The 21,189-nt window shown below is 45.6% G+C and overlaps 1 protein-coding gene across 2 annotated transcripts in view; it reads left to right on the top strand.

Moving 5' to 3' along the window:
- Positions 1–15,960, top strand: part of LOC116954415 (transcriptional coactivator YAP1-like) — a 73,629-nt gene extending 57,669 nt beyond the window's left edge. For both annotated transcript variants that reach the window (XM_076052303.1, XM_032974905.2), the window contains one exon: positions 381–15,960. In XM_076052303.1, the coding sequence (XP_075908418.1) occupies positions 381–568 (188 nt within the window). In that variant the 3' untranslated portion in view covers positions 569–15,960. The remainder of the gene's footprint in view (positions 1–380) is intronic.
- The last annotated feature ends 5,229 nt before the right edge of the window (positions 15,961–21,189 follow it).

The raw sequence follows: 21,189 nt of genomic DNA, 5'->3' as shown, positions 1-21,189 counted from the left end.
TCAATCTCCTTATTTAACGTACACACCGTCCATCCCTGTCAGCGTATCGTCCGGCACGATGTCCGACGTTTTGTTCCACGTTCTGCAACCTTCTTTTTTGAACCTGAAAAGCTCCCAGCATGTGCAAGAAAAACGTCGGACGCTGTGCCGAACGAAACACGTGATTGCCACACGCGCGGGGGGGGGGGGGGGGGGGGGAAGTGGCGGCACCAGCGGCTGGCGCTCTCCGGCCCCATCGCCTGCATTTGATTCCCGGCTGTGGCCGACTATGAGTAGGAGGGAAAACATGCTTTTGGGGAGAGCCGAGGAGGGTCGGGCCCACGCCGACCTACGAGCCGAAGCAATTACCGGAGCTGCATCTTTGCCCTTCCGTTTCCCAGGTGCCCACTCGGGCCCAGGCTTGGTCTTCCCGGACCTGCTGGAGCCCGAGTCGATGGCGATGGACAGCGACGAGCTGGTGGCGAGCCTGAGCGACTCCCTCGTGCCCGAGATCCTGGGCGACGTCGAGGCCGTCCTGGGATCGGTGGCCTCGCACGGCAACCGAGACAGCCGCATCACCTGGCTCTGACAGTGACATTGCGGGGAGACAGCCTCATCACCTGGCTGTGACGGTGAGAGGAGACAGCCTCATCACCTGGCTGTGACGGTGACGGTGAGGGGAGACAGCCTCATCACCTGGCTGTGACGGTGAGGAGAGACAGCCTCATCACCTGGCTGTGACGGTGAGAGCAGACAGCCTCATCACCTGGCTGTGACAGTGAGAGGAGACAGCCTCATCACCTGGCTGTGACGGTGAGAGGAGACAGCCTCATCACCTGGCTGTGACGGTGAGAGCAGACAGCCTCATCACCTGGCTGTGACGGTGACGGTGCTAGGAGATGCAAACCGCCAAGCGACGGTGATAACAAAAACAAACAGCCCTACCTTGTGGTTATTTGGGGGGAGGGGGGGGGGGGTTTGCGGCCTTCCAGAAGATAAAGATGAAGAACCCTGCTCCAAACCAACAACAACAACAGCAACCTACATTGGTGGGGGCAACACACGCGTGTGTGTGTGTGGGTACAAGTGGTAAACAAAAAAGGATTCTGGATGTTGATTCGATTCTGAGGCGTGTGCGTGCCAGGTCTGAAAGTGACTGCAGACCTTTCGCAAATGGAATTGAAATGTCGTTTTTTCTTTGTCAACCACCGTTAACCGATTTGCATGAATTGCTTTTGACGGGGACTTCATAAGCCACCCTCTGTAAACGAAACGAATAGCAAAGGGACAACCAGCCGGGACTTTTTTTATTTGTCCTCTACGTGTTCAGGCAGTAAGTAAACATGAATAGATTCTTACGCTCACGAAGCATGCACAAAACAATGCTCTTGGGTGCACATTATTCCCATTTTATAAAAATTATATGGCAAACGTTGCCTGCTACTGAATCGCCCGGAATTCGTTTAGCCTCATGGCCGAACGCAAGATAAGCAAGCGGTGGGCCTGGATGATGCTCGGATGGGTGACCACCACGCATCAAACATGTGTTGCGAGCAGGTGACACTGCAGCAACAATATATCGTTGTGGTGTTCTTCTATGCCACTCTGTCTATGCTCCCAGCCCTCCGGCCAGCACGATGTAAGGTCAAATAACTCCCACGACCTCCACGGCATGGGGAGACCATGCACACGGACGCACGGCACTTGCTAATGCCACCTTTAGGCTGATGGGGCGAGCAAGGGTGTTGTGAAGAGAACGAGGGCAGAACGAAGGGGAAGCGGTACGAACGAGGCAGTGTAAAGGATGCGACAAGAACATCGGCGAAAGATTCTCGTAAGGAACGGCGAAACCACCCCCCCCCCCACCCCAACATACGACGGCCGTGTTCGTGAAATCTCGGGGGACGGTGGAGTTCAAGGGTTACGTGCCGACACCATGAAATGTAATGGAGATCGTGACCGATGCGGTGGTATAAATATTGCCAGAGGAGTGTCAAACTATCGTTGTGAGTGCATTATACATGGCGATCCGTTTATAGATACCCGACCAATATAATAGGAAGACGTTACTGAGAAAACAACATTCTATTCCAAGGCCTCTCTGGGCGTTCCACCAATCACAACGCAGATAATAATATATAATTTTAAAAAATAACACTGCTTAAGACACTATGTCCAACATAGCCACTGTGATTTGCTTACAAACCTTACAACATTCAATGACACTATCAGCTTTGTCAGTGAGTGGGGCTTTGTCATGGGGACTATGTCAGGCGAACAGGTGAGCTAACCCAATTGTTCCTCCTCGGCCAATCCGCAACACAGACGTCGCTCGTAACCAATCACGCCTGGCATGAGACCAGGTTGAATAGACATCAGTGGGGTCTCTATGAATGGATCACCCTGTGATTATAATTGCAGTAGCCTGGTCCAACAGCCAAACTCCGGCGTTCTCAATGACCTTACGACCTGTTGTGCTTGACAGTTACGTGTGATAATAGGGAAAGCTTACAGGCAGGGTATAAAAGCTAGCCCTATACATACGCGTGTGTGTGTGTGTGTGTAAGCTGTTCGTGGTTATTAGCGCGCTGCGCTACGAACCCGGCAACGCGAGTTCGATGCCTGCTCATGGCCAACACTGGTGACGATTATCTGAACCGTTCCTGGGCCTCTCCTAGATCGACTTTAATGAGTGCCTGGTGTGGTGTGTAAACATCGCCACTGGGGAGACAAATGCGGCCAGACGTGGTGCTGGCCACCCACCCCCTCGTGCGCTGTGGTGGCGTTCGTAGGTGCTGCTCGCTAAATGCACTCGCCCCAAAAGTCTGTGAAGGCTACACGAGGGAGTGTTGTGTGTTGTGTAAGCCGGCGCTGGATTTGAATGAGGCTACACGTATTTGGCTTTCTCAGAATCCTGCATTATAAATCCATGAGCAATCCATATTCGTTTAACATTTATCATTTGTGTAATCCTCGGAGAAGTACAAAACCAGGCAGCAGAGTAGCAATACAGACCTGTATATGTCTTACTTGAATTAGATGCCATAGAACTGCCGTGCTTTATTACCGTAATTTAGATCATCGTTATCTTCATCATATCCATCGTGACAGTCAGCAACATTCTCATCCCTTGGATGAAAATACAATATATCACTTACGGCAGTGCATAAGTGTGGCAATGGTTACCACGGAAAGCATCGGTGAATCCAAAGGCTAAGTTTCTTGCGGGTTCTGCTTTGTAATGGTTGGTCAATTCCCCCTTGTTTGAGTCCTACTACGGCGTAGGCGTTCGTGGTTGTGCCGTATCGCTCTCTCGGGTTGGCACTGTGCGCGTTTTGTTCGGCACAATATCCGACGCATCTCTGCACGTGCTGGGAGCTTTTCAGGTTCCTAAAGAAGGTCCCAGAACGTGGGGCAAAACGTCGGACGTCGTGCACACCGGACAACACGCCGTACAAGATGGATGGTGTGTGCATTGAATAAGGAGATTGAGACGTTATACGCCTTTTTGAATACCGCTTTTCATTGCATTTTGAAAAACAGCATTTTCTCAAACTATATTAGACGAATATTTTTTAGCGGTGCATTCACGGCGCGGCAACATTAACGCACACACACTTCTTTGCTGTTTGTAATATCGCCCGCCTTATTTTTGCAACCTTCCATTACATCGACATGTAAATGCAGAACCGCGGACGGAGGCCGTGCCGTTGGTAAATCTACGGCAACCCTTCTGCCATATCACATCTGGACAGAATATCGAAGCGCCTGCTGAGCCACAGCGGGGCAACACCGCCACGATTTGGCGGACCATTTCGCATTGTCCGTGGCGTCTCCGGAGGACACTGGGCGATGTAAATACGAGAAAGTGGCACGGCCGCCAATTGGTCACCGATCAGACAGGATGTGCCCGCAGCATGGACGAAAGCAAGTGTGGTGTAATTTGTGGGTTGATCCGCCGTGTTGATTCATTGCCGATCGAGCCACGGATCGAGTAATGACGTGGGCACTAGCCCCCACCCACCCCACCCCCCCCCCCCCTTGATTCGATTGACTAACATCAGCGAGATCGGCGATTCCGTCACAGTTCACATTTTGTTGTTACCACGGCGCCGCATTTTTTTTAGTTTTCTCTTCGCACGCGTTACGCAGCGTTACCTCGGACACAAGGGAACCCGCATTGGCAGCATCGTCGAAGGCCGCACATACGGCCGTGGTTAAGGCGCACTCGGCCTCAACGGCAAAGGCGCAGCACTGCAATTGCTTGCTCTCGCCACCGCTGGAGAAAAGGATTTCCACTAGACCCCCCCCCCCCTCCCCATACTCGCGCCTAGAGGGCATTTGGCCTACTCTTCCACGTTGGCCAGACTTCTTTAAAGAGTTGGAAGTACCCATCGTAAACGGTCGGCCTGCACGATTACAAAATGCACAATTCATTGCATGCCTGCTTAACGTATGGTAGGTTTTATATATATTAGATAGAAAAGATGAGTGTCTGTAAAATAATGATTTGTTCCTTGAGCCTATTTATTGGCTTTTTGGATCAATGTTATCCCAGCAGCATTTGTTTAAGCAGGCAAAGTCAACAAGTAGCTGCTTTAAATCATTGATCAAGAGAGCCCACAGGCTGAGAGAGCGAATCCTCATTGTATGTATTTGAAATGATATAAAGGTCCTGATGGTTGCACATTATAGTGTTGAATGTTTTTGGGATTCACTCATGAATATGTACACGTAACAAAAGCATCCTTTGCGTTAAATTAATATAAAAAAGTGCAAAATACAGGTATACATTTTAAAAGATCCAACTGACAACACTTTAAAATGTATTTTCTTCATTCGTCGGATTATTATTTAAACCAATTAATTGTTTTCACGCATTTTTAATCCATGAACACAAAAAAACTAAAAACGTCGGTCGAGTGTAAAGGATACTTTTATTGAGTGGAATAGATTTCTATTTTATGTTATATATAAACATGATTAGTATACTGTACCCACACACGTATTTACACTCACACATACATGTACACATACGTACATACACGCGTAGAAAATATAAGATGTTTTCTTATTTTTCCTTGTTAACTGGTTGGTCAGAGAAGACGCAGAGGTGATAGGAATAACTAAGAACATACGGAGTAACCTGTGCCAAATGAACATTCATTTTACGACTGTTACATTAATGATCAAAAGTCAAAGCGCCTCATTGGGCACACGAGCCTGAGTTGGTTTTCATCTCTGTTGGCAGCCTTCGCTCAAATTCCACATTCCTATGGTGGGTGCCAGTCATTCGTGAGAACAACCACTGCCGACTTCCCACAAAAGTGGCACTCCAATTTAATTGACTCCAGAGGAATGATGGTTAAACAGCGAGAGCGGAGTTCTCGAACAACTGCAGGGCCACCTGCCCAGCTGTATCGTAAATTGCTCTTAAAATGCCATTGTCTCTACGTTTCTATAAATTTGTCGCAAAAAAAAACATGGTGCTAAGCATTGATAGCTTGCAATCTAGTCCTGTCGATCAGAGATGCTGACAAAAATAGTTGCTGTCACCATATTACTCTCTGTTAGGGTTGCCACCTGAGGTGCGGACACTTGGGATGCATCGTGGGAATATGACTATCTCACGATGTATGTAGTATGTATGTTGAACTTCTTTAGTACCGTACGTAGCCAGCTATGCTCATCAGAGGTGCGGGGGAAGGACAACAAACTAAACACAAAAAACGGTTCTAAAGAAATTAGTTATCAATATAGTTTTAAAAGTGTCATAGCTCCAGTGGCTTCCTTATATAGGGAAAAAAGATCGTTCCAGACGGCCGCAGTAGGGCACGATACCGGAATAGGGGAGAACTGCATGTAAATGCGTTGTCTTGAGTGTTAAATTATTCCGTAATGGACATAAACCAGGACTTTTAATGTTCCTAGGAAGAGGGACAGATTTTCCAGGACAGCAGCTGCGTCAGCAGGAGCACGATCCTGGGATGATCAGGACAGGTGGAGACCCTCCTCGGGAATGGGGAGATTTGGTCTCAAGAGTTTTGGGAATTATATATTACCACGTACGTGATAATCAGAGTTTCATCATGAGCTGATATGGATTTTTTTTTGTATCGATGCCAAAAAATTTTGCATATTCTTTTTTACTGACCGTGGTTTGATAACGATTTAATACAAAGCATTGTGCGACAAGTTATAATGCATCTTTTAAATGAATGAAAAGCAAACAGCTGATATAGCATTCTGTGTACCCTATTTTCCCATAATGCTTTAACAAAAATGTGCTGGTATGATTTGCAGTTGTATGAGCATATGAACCAAGAATATGTGAGCATCTGGTTCCCAGAAATTGTTTTATTTACATGCAGAACACTTAGAAATGTGTGTATTCAAAAGTAATCTGATCAGAGCTTTGCTGATTGGATTTGTGGTGGTAAGTCAGTTGTGTTTTGAGTTGTACTTTTAAAAAAAAGCTTCGCTTCGAAAGAAAGTGTTACTACCGAGATCTGCATGATTTCACATTACTCGTGGGGTGATCATTGTTCGAACATATTCTGTTAATTGATGGGAAAATTAGAGAACATGTATGACAGCTTGAGTTTCCAACTCAGCTTGATGTGTTGTTACGTTAAAAAAATATCCATTTAAAAAAAGTTTTTAATGAAAGTAATTTATTTTTTACAAAACTTCCGTTCACAAGCCCGTTTTGATGCCTCATGTCCTGTCTGTGATGAACTGGGTGAACACCATAAAGCATAACGAAGTGATGCTTGGTCAAAATAAGTGCCTGAACGGTTAATAAATATGCAAGGCACGTCTTCAGATGCATGCGAGCTCGTTTAAATCGATCGTGAATGTCACGTGTGTACGGTAAAGGTGCAGTCACACTTGGCTCGACTAACTATCGTGAGGTGCAGTCACACTTGGCTCGACTAACTATCGTGAACTTATATTCTTGGTTCTTTCGGTAAAGTCACGTAGAAAGGAAACAATAAAACAATACAAAATATATATTTAGATATTTTATATATTTTTTATTGTTTTATTGTTTCCCTTCTACGTGACTTTACCGAAAGAACCAAGAATATGAATCCCTGCAGTCACGAAAGCTTTAAATCAAAATATCGTGAACTTAGTTATAACGCTGGGCGGACAGAGGCGGTGGAGGGGATTTAAAAAAAAAACTTGTTTCAACTGCAACTCCTGGAGAACGAACCGGCGAGCTCTGGGTTGTAAGTCCAGTTTGCTCACCGTCACACCGTGGGACGCATCTGTGGCGTAAGCGTTAGGCGCGTGTTGCCCAGAAAATGTTGTTGTTGTGCCTTTTTTTTTACCCTCCCACAAACCCCAAAGAAAAAAAAAAACATATCTTCGTAGTAACTAGTCCGTTTTGTACAAGGTGGATCTGACCTTTAAGTTTGAGGCTTTGTTTTTATATACTAAAAAGGCATGAAGATCACGTTCATGGAGATGCATGCTTCGGGTTACGTTTAGAGACAGAAATTGGAATACGTGGATTCGAAAGCATGCGCAGATGTGTCGAGCTTATTTCGCACCGTACGTAGCCAAAACCGTGCTAATTAGCCGAAACCGTGCAAATAGCATCATCCAAACTGTTGAGAAAGTAAGCGGTCTCGAGCAGAACGCATCGCTATAAGGGATTGATAACCAATGGCAAGACATCACGAGTGGCAGCCAAGCAATTGAATGTATGTGAGAGGGCAGTCACCGAGGAGATGGAGCTATGAAGTCAGCCTGTATGCAGGTGCCAGGTGAATTAGCGGATAGCAGGTTCAGGAGATGTGGTGGGGGCTTTGGGAAGCGTGGTCTGATGGTGGTCGCTGATGATGTACGTTATGCGATCTGTTCGTTTTGAACTGTCTTCCATTAAAGCAGTCGAGAACGTCTCGTGACAGCACCTGTCTTTAGCGAGGGAGATCTGTGGGGGGGGGGGGGGGGGGAAACAGTGATGAACACAACTTTCACTTGAACTTCTTTCGCACCGTACGTAGCCAATAGCGCTAATCGGAGGTGCATAATCACAGGGTGAGCTTAGGGCACAAAGGCTATGAACAACGAGATGTGTGTTTTTACTCTCTCGCAAAGTCAAAAGTGAGATGTATTTTTGCTCAAATGAGTAATCTCTCATTTGGTGACCTTGAGCCTGGGTGAAAACACCACATTAATCATCGGATGACCACGGCCAACTACCTTCAAAGTGGTACTCATTTTATAGCCTACAGGAATAATGGGGTGAGCCACCCCCCCCCCCCCCCAACGAATCTGTAATTTCCAATCCAAGTCGAGTGCTGTAAGCTCACAGCGCCACCCTAGATATGCAGTCATGGAGAGAAGTACTCGCATGTGTTTTGTGGATTATGATGAAAATAAAACCCAGATGAAAATCTGAAAATATGTTTTACTTGAAGGACATGCACAGACACGCTGCAGAAATTCCGAATGATCGAGGCATCGTCCCACGATAGAGGCATTTAATTTCTGTCGATACATCTCGCAATCAGGATTTCAAAACTTGTTCCAACAACTGATCTCACCCCTTTGATGATGTCCATAGTTTTGCCATCTGGTCTAGGCGCTTTCCCGTTTTTCACACTCTGAAGGGCTGTGCTCGCTCCGATCAATTGTGACATCTAGAACTTCGTGAAGGCATTTTTTAAAATTCCTGGGATACATGACATTTGCTGCGGTCGAAATACAAATATCTCTCATGTTGTATGGCTCTCTTTTTCCCATTTATAAATTGCCAATTGGCAACCTCTGCGATGACTTCACGCTCCTATTGCTTGCTATTTTTCCGTCAATCACATTTGTGTTGGTTTTATCTGATTTCTTTTGTCGTACTTTTGTTTGGCAACTCAATTATCAATGTCTCCCCTCTTCCTAAACTTGTGTAGTGTCAGATTGTGTGTCCTGGATTTGCATTTTAACCTCTACACTTTGAACGCACTATCCCATCATTATGGTAGTCATGCCATTATTTAAAATGGTAACATCCATTTCATACGTCTGTTTCTGTAGACCTTTGGATATGAAGGTATGCATTATTTCCGCGCCCTTGCTGGCTGCAAACTTATCATCAACACATCTCTCAATATCAGACTCGGTCGCCTCTCACCAAGATCATTGGGAATTATTTGCAGAAGCAAGGAGAGGTGCCATGCCTGGAATTGCAGAGGCAGAAAGAGGAGCACGTGGATCAGAGGACATAGGCAAGTGAGAGGCATCATGTTGACTGTTAAAAGTAGCGGGCTAGGACAGGACACATCGTCGTTAGAAGGGATGACGTCGAGACGGAATGATGATATTAGCCGATGAGCAGGAAGCTGGGATGGATTGTTGCATCGCGTGAGGGATGGCGATGGCTTGAGGAGCAGCTGATAGGTCACGGATGATGACATAGACCGCAGCGTTTTTTGGTTGTTAAATCAAAACCCGAAACAATTTGGATACTACATTTAAAAAATGTACAGAAAATAAATAGTAAATAAATTATGTGCATAACACTAAGGGCACATCATAATCACACAAAAACATCCACGAGGAATTAAACATATAAGTGAAAGGATGGGAATGAAAACTTTAATGATAAGATATTTGCAACTGAGACCGCATTTCAGACTTTTCTGCAAATGTACCCGTTATCAAATGAGACAGTTTTAATAACACTTGGGAAATTAATAGTAATACAAATTAACAAGTGTGGGGCACAGACGATAGATATTCGTGTTCCATTTTGACTGCCCTGCATGTGTTAAAAGTATCAATGCAGATCGACCCTGGGATCCAATGTTAATTCACAAAAAAAAAACACCAATAATGTTAGCGGAAATTAGAACCGCACATAGCGCTCGAAAATCTTCACGACTTCCACAATTACAGTCGTAATTGAACCCGGTTCTGATTAGGCAGGTGCTGTGAAATGGCAAAGAAATTAGATGTATTGGGGGTTGGTGGATTGCTTGAGGACGGGACCGCTGTAGTGAGTGGTTATATGAACAATCCGAGCTTCCATGCATTGTATCCTGACAATGTTACAAACGAATTCCAGTTGGACTCATCCATTGTATTGAGTCGTGCATATTTAAACTCATTGCTGTTACGGTCAACATTTGAGGTTTAAAAAGAAAAGAAAAATATATTTTGACTTATTGGTGGACTTTTTATTTTATATTTTGGTAAATAAAAATACGTGTTTTATCACTCAATTATGGTATGCAACGTTGCTAGAATACTAACAACAACAAAAAAAAAACATGCCTCATTTTTTACACTTTGAAGAAATTATTTTTTTTAAGTCAATTGTTCTTGTTGTTTCTTTATTATTTTACAACTACCGTTGTGCCTAAACGTTTTATTGATGTAACATGCAGGGCTTAAGCTGTTTGTGTTTTTTTTTTTCAGCAGTCCAACTGAAACCGTGTTCATGGAATTTCGCATATCAATGCACTGTAATGTCATTTGTTCATCCGTTATTTGCGTTTAAAACACTTCTTTGTAAATCCTTGATTTGAAAACTGCATTCGCAGTTGCCTCATGTTGTTGTGTGTTCAGCTGCATAAAAAAAAGCAAATAAACCGAATTGTTATTACACCAAAAGTGATTAAATTACGTGACTTTTGTTATATACTTGCGTGAATTATTGTTTCTGAACATTGACACTGTGTGCTTTATTAAAGGGAATTGATCGGTTACTCATTGTCAGGCTACTTAACCCTTTCCCATTCCGATGACGTAGGTATCCTTCATCGCAACAGAATCAGTACCGAGGCTCCCACAAGGCCATGCGGGAGGGCGTGTGGCACAGATTGGCACCAGCTATCCTCGAGTGCGGTCGTGTCGCTACAGTTTTATGCGGTGAGTACAATGTCTTTAAAAACAACGGCGCTGAGCCTCTCCAAATAAGATTAACGCTGACCGCTTGCACGTCCGGCGGTGAACGAGATTTTACCCAGCAGCTTGCAGACATCTCAGAACGGGACAAGAGTAAAGCACAATACAATGTCGCATATCCCACTCGCTAGGGAACTGGGGTAGAGCAGGATAGTGAAACGCTCAGAGTTGTGCACATCGATTAAAAAATCACGGTAACACCATGCGTAAATACTGCAGTGGACGTGAGCGATCAATCGGTCAGGGTGGATATGTAATGGTCAGATATGTGACGGCCAGATATGCGACATTCCGATATATGATGGTGAAATATGTGACTGTGGGCTCACACGAGATTGATTTTTCCAAGACGGAGGTACTCTGCAAACCTACCGGCTACCTTCAGAGATTTGTTCATGAAGCCATCCAGATATATAAACACAACTTCAACCGAGAGGATGGGTACAAACTGAGCAACATTGGAAGGACGTTATTAACCAGGTAAAGTCTTAACTGACTGTGATGTTTCCATCCTACCTGCCTATGTCAGCTGTTATTTCCAACTCTCTGTGTCTCCCTCTCTATGCCTCTCTTAGATCTCTCATGCTCACATGCCCTTTGGATTGCACTCTCATGCACACATGTCCTTTGCATTGCATTCTCATGCTCACATGTCCTTTGCATTGCACTCTCATGCTCACATGTCCTTTGCATTGCACTCTCATGCCTTTGCATTGCACTCTCATGCTCACGTCCTTTGAATTGCACTCTCATGCTCACATGTCCTTGGGATTACACTCTCTTGCTCACATGTCCTTGGGATTGCACTCTCATGCTCACATGTCCTTGGGATTGCACTCTCATGCTCACATGTCCTTTGGATTGCACCCGTTGGGTTGCACTCCCTCGTCGAGGAGGCCGCTCTCCTCCTATCTTACAGTTACACGCTAATCTCTCACATTAACATCATGCTAATCTCTCACATTAACATCATGCTAATCTCTCACATTAACATCATGCTAATCTCTCACATTAACATCATGCTAATCTCTCACATTAACATCATGCTAATCCCTCACATTGACATAGCCACTTACGTGCCCTCTAATTTCTCATATTACCATCATGCTAATCTCTCACATTAACATCATGCTAATCTCTCACATTAACATCATGCTAATCCCTCACATTGACATAGCCACTTACGTGCCCTCTAATTTCTCATATTACCATCATGCTAATCTCTCACATTAACATCATGCTAATCTCTCACATTAACATCATGCTAATCTCTCACATTAACATCATGCTAATCTCTCACATTAACATCATGCTAATCTCTCACATTAACATCATGCTAATCTCTCACATTAACATCATGCTAATCTCTCACATTAACATCATGCTAATCTCTCACATTAACATCATGCTAATCCCTCACATTGACATAGACACTTACGTGCCCTCTAATTTCTCATATTACCATCATGCTAATCTCTCACATTAACATCATGCTAATCTCTCACATTAACATCATGCTAATCTCTCACATTAACATCATGCTAATCTCTCACATTAACATCATGCTAATCTCTCACATTAACATCATGCTAATCTCTCACATTAACATCATGCTAATCCCTCACATTGACATAGCCACTTACGTGCCCTCTAATTTCTCACATTAACATCATGCTAATCTCTCACATTAACATCATGCTAATCTCTCACATTAACATCATGCTAATCTCTCACATTAACATCATGCTAATTTCTCACATTAACATCACTAGCCCCAGCCACTTCTTTATGACCCTTGGGCTACACCCATTTCAAACCTTTTAAAAACAGTCTGCCTCAGCAGCAGACCACGCTTTCTCACCCGATGACGGACGCTTGTGTTGCGCCCGAAACGTCGTGATTTATTTTATTTTATACCCACTACGTGACTTTACCGAAATAACCAAAGAGTACGTCAGTAATGTGACTGTCAGATAAGTTCAATTCGGTTTTTAAAAAATATATAAACATTTATAGTGTCACGGGTGATCCCCATTGCAGTTCAGTAATAGCATAGATGCCAACCACACAGCCAACCTATTAGGATAAGAGAAGTAAATTGGGTCGAGTTGGCAGATGGCCAATTCTAAACAACCACATTCTCAATATAAAGTATTTTATACAGGTCTGGGTCCAATTAAGAATTATCTCTCCTTCAATGCACACATACACTGCCACAATTTGTCTGCAAGTGCTATTAATATGTACATTTAGGCAAACCATTAGTGAGTAGTTGAGCTGCGATTGGAATTGTTTGATCTTTGTAATTAACACGCTGTCAGAGAGGATGTTTTGTTGTTGTACTATTACATATACACTTAACAGCAAATTGCTTTTAATAATCATGCAATTACAATACCACCTGCCTAAATCTGCAGGAATGTAAATGTAACTGTTGCGTCTTGTAAACCCGCTCATTGCTGAGTATGCTAAACAAACAAAAAACATATCTTAGTGATGTGTGGTGAGTGCCTCTGCATGCCTGTGGTATTATTTTAGCGTTCCACGCCAATTATTATTTTTCATCAGCGGCATAGAAGTCACCGTTTGTTACAACATCATTAGCAGCAGTGTATTTCCATCAGTGTCTTTAGTGCCTTGTTAAACGTTTCATATCCTGCAAAAGGTTTACGTTCATCTTGTTTATAAGCCGGTGAGGAAACTATACAGCACTTCAATTGCGTGTTAATGGAGTTCACAATGATTATCATGATTGAACAAGAATCACCACAGTAATTAACACGATGTGTATCCACTACCAGTCGTGTCCTGCAAACTTAAAATAATGTTATCCATTTCAACTTTTGATTGAGTTCTGCTAATTTTTGGATATCACATGAAAGAAAAAAACATGACTAAAATAAACCAAAGTGCGCTGAAATAATCAAAGTTTCCGTGTTTGGCAAAGGGTGTTAGCACAAAGGGAAGGAACTGAACAAGGAATGATGGCCCCCCCAAAAACGATTAAACTGAAAACTGTTAAACTAACCAATTTTGAACGTTACCAGGTAAGGCCCACTGAGCTACGTAGCTCTCTTTCAGAAGCAACGTGGCCACAAATGACAGCTCAACGAAGTGGCTTATCATCACGTGAACATTGACAGCCGCCAAATACTTTCAACGCAACGTTTTTTAAAACGTGGAGGGCAATAAAACCCAGAGGTCACGGTGAAAAATCCACTCGACCACGGGGAGAGAGAGACACGCAAACTCCAAATATACAGCAGCAGGCGTCAGGGTCAGGGATCGAACCCACGACCTCCTGTATACCAGGCGAGGTAGTCAACATCTCGCCACCGCAGCGAGATGCCCTGGGTCCTCGTCATACTGAATCTGGCCCTGTACATTCCCCAAAGACAAAGATCCCCCGTATAGCTTTCAACAGACCGTTGGGGCAAGTGTTGTTAGCGAGCACCTATGAAGGGTGGCACGGCACACGAAGGGGTGGGTGGCCAACACCACGCCCGGCCGCCTTTGTCTCCCCAGTGGCGATGTTTACACACCGCCACTGGGTACTTATCTAAGGCTGAGTCGACCTAAGGGAGGACCAGCACCGGTTCAGATTATTCGTAACTTGTGTAGGCCGTGAGCGGGGATCGAACTCGGGTTCGTATTGCAGTGCACCAACCTCTACGCTACCGCTTCCCACATACCCCCAATACACACACACACACATCTCTGTAACCTATACATTCCAGAAACATACGCATCCCCCAAACCCACACACAACCCAGAAACACACATATACACACCCAAGCATTTGAAAAACCTTGGAAAATATGAGAAAATTTGTCATTGTTAACCTGTTGTTTTCCATCTCCTTGTGAAATCAAATTCTACTACTGTACTTCTTCTGGTAACTACACACACCCATTCCCAGACACATACACACATTCCCAGACACACACACATAAGCCATAATAACACATACCAGAAACATAGACATTCCAGAAATACACACACATCCTTATAAACAGACATCCCAGAAGCACAGACATCCAAACATTCATACACACCTCCCAAAAAATACACACATATCCCACAAATGCACACATATGTTCCACATATACTTAACCCAGAAACAAAAAGATCCCAGAGGGACACACACACGCATCTCTCAGAAAACATCGCCATCTCAAAAACACAGGCATACATGCAAAAATAACACGCATATCCTATATATATATGTACATATATACACACCGCACTTCCAAATTTGTATGACTCTTCTGAATTGGATGCTGCCCACGGTGTAATGGACGTACAATCCAGAAGTTGCCCATTTCGATTCAATCTCCAGGCACGGCAGTCGAACTAATGGGCCACATTTCTTAAATCTCTATGTCTAATCAGCATAAAAATTGGTGCGGTTGTGTGTGGTGGGTTAAAGTGTGGGTAGTCCCACATTTTCCAGGATGTATGTGCAGCATGGAAGAATAGCCAAATAGCATCTGCATGGGCTTTCGAGAGCTCCCTCTTCGTAGAGATCCTTCCACCAACAGTGAAATGTGCAAGCATTTACAGGGCTGCACCTTTACCTATTTACCCCAATAAATACATATAAAGCATGGAGCCTTGAAGGAAATCTTCACGCCAATGGAATGCCACTCGGACACATTTGAGAAAGAGGCATTCTACTTAGCAAAGAGAATTTCCATTTGGAGGGGTCCTCGACTGTAAAGTTTCCTCTCCTTGCCAATTGTCCAGCGCAAAAAACGCTATGGCGACAGAGGGTTACGCAGAATCCGTCCGGCAAATTGCGACTCGAGGGAGGCTTAAATGTACTCAAGAGACAATGCAATGTCTCTCAAAGTTTACAAGCCATTGCTGCTGGTTGGAATGACTTGAACATGCGCCACCGCTGTGGAATGTTTTCTTTTTTTTGCCCCGTTTTTTTAAAAATAATTTTTGTTAAAATTGCTCACACGTGTGTAGAGTTGTGTGCGTTGCGCACAAACCTGAATAAGTACGTGTTGTGCGTGCTGTGTTCGTGACATGCCTTTGCTGTTGTGTAGGAATATTTTTATTTTTAAAAAAATGTATATTTCTCTACAATGGAGTACTGCCTTCGCCAAACCTTCGCCACAAAGTGCTTAACCCACAAATAAATCACAACACCATTCGCTGTCCTCAACAAGGAGCATAAACCATCATCACTCGAACTGCGGTCATCTTCGCAGCAGCAGCAGCTTATGGCTGGCTGTCAAACAAAGACGGTCGCCGCATCGCGTGGCGCTTTCAGATGCGCTTTTGCGGCCGTCTGGAATGCTCTTCCTTCCGATGTTAGGAAGCCACTGGGGCTATGCACTTTTAAATCGTCCAGATCGAAAACTCATTTCTTTAGAACTGCCTTTTGTGTTTAGCTTGCTGTCCTTACCCCGCACCTCCGATTAGCGGGGTTGGCTACATACGGTGCGAAAGAAGTTAAACACGGTCACGTGGGCTATTTGACCATATATACTTCACCCATGCTGGTCACGGTGGATTTGGTAAAGTAGAGAGCCAGCATCAGTTCAAATACCGCTCGCCACTTTTGTTTGCCATTGTCGGGAATTGGCTCGGTTCATAGCAGTGCGCGAACCACTGCACCACCATTCCACAGATGACCTCCAATGTGCTCGTGTGCTTTGGATAGCCATCGAACAAAGACGGTCACCGCATCGCGCGCTTTCAGATGCTCTCTCGCGGCCGTCTGGAACGCTCTTCCTTCCGATATTAGGATGCCACTGGAGTTATACACCTTCAAATAATCTAGATTGAAAACTAATTTCTTTAGAACTATATTCTTGGTTCTTTCGGTAAAGTCACGTAGAAGGGAAACAATAAAATAATAAAATAATAAAACAATAAAATTCTCACGACGTTTCGACTGCGACACATGCAATCATCATCAGGTGTGAAAACCACAGCAAGAAAGTTTGAAAAAAGTGGCGGTTATTTTTAACGTTAGCACCACGGAGAGCGATTTGGCAGTTTGTTCAGATGGACGAGTCCATCTATGTTCGGAAAAGAGGAGGGGGGAGACGAAAATAATGGATGCGGTCTGAAAGCCACCGTAAGCGTGAACAATAAATTAGGAAATGTTTCACGTGTTTAGTTTGTTGTCCTTCCCCCCCGCACCTCCGACTTGCGCCGTTGGCTACGTACAGTGCGAAAAAAAGAAGTTCAACATCCATACCAAGACGCAGCAAACAAGGGCCTGAATGTTATAATCTTAAAGACCAATAGAGAATGGATTTGGTCACTCGGCCTACCCAGCAACGGCTGTGATCTGATTTATTTTGGGCCGAGTGTCAGTTGGATGCCGGTGAATTTTCCAGCAGATTCACAAGCCTGCTCTATCGTAAACATGCTGCAACCCACCCATCTAGGCTCTGGAGTGACATCGCGTAGTTTGATATTGAAATAATAGCAGGGCTGGGGAGGGGTGGAAGTGGTGTGTGATATTATGGAAGTAACGGTTGAGTGGACTGGAAGAGGGACATCTGGAAATGCATTGCGTGCATGGATGATGTTTGGAATTTTGATCATGCAATCAAATGCATTAAAGTGACATCCACCGTCTGTCCTGCCTCTCTCTGGCCATATGTATGTTTGTCTCTTTGTTTGCGTATTTGTGTGCGTGTGTACGTGTGCGCGCGTGTGCGTGTGTGCGTGTGACCTGCCAGGTGCGATTTGTGTCACCTGGCACCTCCGATTCGTACGGTCGGCGACTTACGGTGCAAAAGAAGTTCAACATACGTAGTGGTGGGTCTCAAAGTGCAGCTAGCAACTAGCCTGGGACCCACCAGCAATCTCAGGTCACTCAGTACACTCGGATCTTTCCTGATGACCTACCAGCAAGCCTTCGACACTTCAAATGCCCGATAAGCACACCGAGCCTGGCGAAAGCACCACAATGATGCTTCGAGCGATACTCATCTTTGCCGGCAGGCTGGGCAGATTTGGTGGAAATTCACATTCGTTATGGGAAGGGACATGTTGTCCTTCCATGCTTGAACACAATGTTCATCACACAAGCGCATTAACAACAAAAAACTGAGTATTTTCACCCACCGCATAAAGTCTCAAAACCAAAGCGTTGCTTTGCTTACGAACTGACACGGGTGGCGAATTGGTCAGGGCACATAATGCGGCGATCGGGTATGCGAATTCGTGGAGGCGTTCAGAGAATATCTATCAACTCCTCCACGCAGTGGGCTCGTTGAGCCTCGATCCGCCATCCACGCCAGTGGTTCTTCACCTGGGGGGTGCACACTGCACCCCCCAGGTGACGCGAGGTGCCATTTCTGGGGGGTGCGAGACATGGCCAGATTCTTTTTTAGAAGGTAAATCATCGAAAACACACATTGAGCACGGGCACATAAGTACAACTACTTTGTTTCATCAAACCTCTGTGTGTATTAACAATATAAAACACGTTTTACGATTGGCAACGAAAGGGGGCCGCAGTGAAGCTTTAAAAGAGCCACTGAACTTTCGCGCAAAACACATTACAGGGACTTTGTGACTCCGTGTTCGAGAAGTAACACGTACACGCGACGCCCACCGACCGTGGGCCATCGGCGTCCAACCGTGGCATAAACATCTCCACAAATCACGAGCCACTGGTGATGGTGGGGAGCGAAGCACCGTTCTGTTTATAGAGGCGACGCCGCAGTGAGATGGTGCCACCAGGGTCCCACTGCGCTCCCCCCCCCTCCTCTCCTTTGACATCTCTCAGCTGGGCGCCGTGCCATGGGCGTCTCGCTGCAAAGTTGAGCCGTGAGGCGGCTACATTTTAGCGGACCGTGCCAACTTCTAATGGAGGAGCGGGGAGGGCGCTCGCCGCTGACCCACAGTAACGCCGCGCCGAGATTTGGAAACGCTGATCCCGTCCGCCGTCAGGGACAATGGGAATCTTCGTTTGTGTCCAGTGAAGAGCGCAACGATTGGAGTACATCGGGAGACGAGGGGGGCCTGGGGACAAGAAGCAGCACGCGGATTAGAGAGCACGCGAATGTTAATGGCGTTGTTCTATCCGCTGAGAAAGAAATAAACAAGTTAAGTGGGGTACGGCAGGGATGGTGGCCGATGGCAGGGGAGGAATGGATTCGGGTATCGAGGGGACGCCCACCGAGGAGACGGAGCTACGAAAACAGTTCGCGTGGAGACGCTAGGGTGGATTATTACATGGCAGGAGGGTGAGAAGTGGCAGCGGCTTGGGGAGGATTTCATCCAGCAGTTGATTGACCATGGCTGAGAGGTAATCCATTGATGGATTACGAGGAGGGGGCATATTTGCCACTGAAATTCACCCTCCTTCGGGATTCTTTGAGTTGTCATGCATGTATGTTGAACTTCTTTCGCACAGTACGTAGCCAATCGGAGGTGCGGGATCTTGGGTGTGTGTGTGTTTTTTTTTTTTTGCAATAACATTCAAGGAGTTCACGATTCGATTCAAGAATACATTCTCCTCTCTTCTCAATGTTTTTTTTTTGTTCGTGCCGTCTTTTGTGTGGTTTCAATGGATCCGTTAGCCATGGCAGGAGACCGAGCTGGCAAGCGCCGATGGATGTCAAGTCCCGTGTGCTCACCGTTACATCACTGTGGCATCCTTTGTGCAGGTATCAGGATTCATTTCCCACTCGACACCTCTTTGCTGTGGATTACTTGCTGCCATTTGCAGATGTATAATTTACAGCCGCCCCCATTGTCAATGCGCTGCTGAATGAAGGCCTTCCCGTGGCGTGCCGGTCGTGGGAGTTGCTTGATTTATTCTGCACCGCCGCTCTTCCACGCAAATTAGCGACGGCAGGGTGACCTGCGCCCGGGTTCAGATGCCGCTCGCCACGGATGCTAAACCACGGCCCGCGGAATCGCTGGGTTATGCACGAATGTGTGTTGAACTTATTTCGCACCGTACTTTTGCCTAATCGGAGGTGGGCGGGGAGAGGGGGCGTACAACAAACTCAGCACACGAAGCAGTTCCAAAGCGCAGTGCACTACATTTCGCCATTGAATTTTAAGCCACTTCCAGCTTATCGGTGGGCAAGCTAGGGATCTTCCTCATTTTGAGATAGTCCCAGTTTGTGTCCAACTTGTCAGCTACGTGCAGTGTCCTCTTTTGGTGTTGCCATAAACTATTGTTCCACCCGTGGTATGTTCTGGATTTTTGTCCAGAGCAGTAGCTGGACATTTATTTATACTGGGGGAATCCGATGGGCTCTAAGGCTCTTTTTCACAGATGTCCAGAAGTTAATGAGATCAGTGAGTGGATTTATTCAGGTTCATGGACAATTGGGTTAGGGTGTATTACTGCACTTATGAACCATTTTGGATGTGTGCGTGTGTGTGAAATAATAATTAAAACAGACAACAATACAAATGTCATTCTGCAAAAAAAAATTTGAGTCCATTAGTCTATAAAAGCTAGAACGCATCGGCACAGAAAGGACAACAGCTGATGTTTTATATTTATGTTGGAAAGACAGACCTTCCTTTGTTTTTGTATTTACAACCCACAGTAACTGTGTTCCATTTCGTGACCTCTTGCCAGCGAGCCTTTGTCACTCTCCTGGACTTCAAAGTGCACCTAGCCTGGCACAAGCACTGTGGTTCAATAAATACCACGTAAGGACAAATGGCAGATGGCATCAGTAAACAACACCCAAGATACGGCGATGACTAAATCGCCAGGAATGTGCCCAATCGTGTCCGATTTCACAAACTAAGCAAGGTTCAGCCTGGATTTTGCTTGGCTGGGTGAACGTCGTGCATAACAGGTGCTGTAGGCTGGGGGGGCTACGTCGGGAATAGAGAAGGCAGTGAAACAAAATCCCGCATTGCGCTGAACTTCCATGCCCCCACGCACACAGTTTTCTCTACCAATCTCCACTGACCAGCGTGGTGAAATATGGTAAAATACCCCCCCACGACCCATACGGCATGGAGAAGACCTCATCCAGCAGCGGATTTGGCGAAAGCGTCTGGAAGTGCACAAATACGCACGCGAGTGGCGCTGGTAAATTTGTGAAGGAAGTGGGGAGCGGTAGTGTATGGGTTAGCGCTACGCTGCGCTACGAACTCAGCCACCCGGGTTCGATTCCCGCTCACGGCCACCACCAGTGAGGATTATCTGAACCAGTCCTGGGCCTCCCCTAGGTCGACTCAGCGTCAAACGAGTACCTGGTGTGGTGGTAAAACATCGCCACTGGGGAGACAAAGGCGGCCGGGCGTGGTGCTGGCCACCCGACCCCCTCGTGTGCCGTGCCGGCC

The sequence above is a fragment of the Petromyzon marinus genome, chromosome 55, assembly GCF_048934315.1.
Source record: "Petromyzon marinus isolate PM22_M1 ecotype Great Lakes invasive population chromosome 55, UKy_Petmar_22M1.pri1.0, whole genome shotgun sequence".
NCBI lineage: Eukaryota > Metazoa > Chordata > Hyperoartia > Petromyzontiformes > Petromyzontidae > Petromyzon > Petromyzon marinus.
This window is presented reverse-complemented; position numbering and strand designations above follow the sequence as displayed.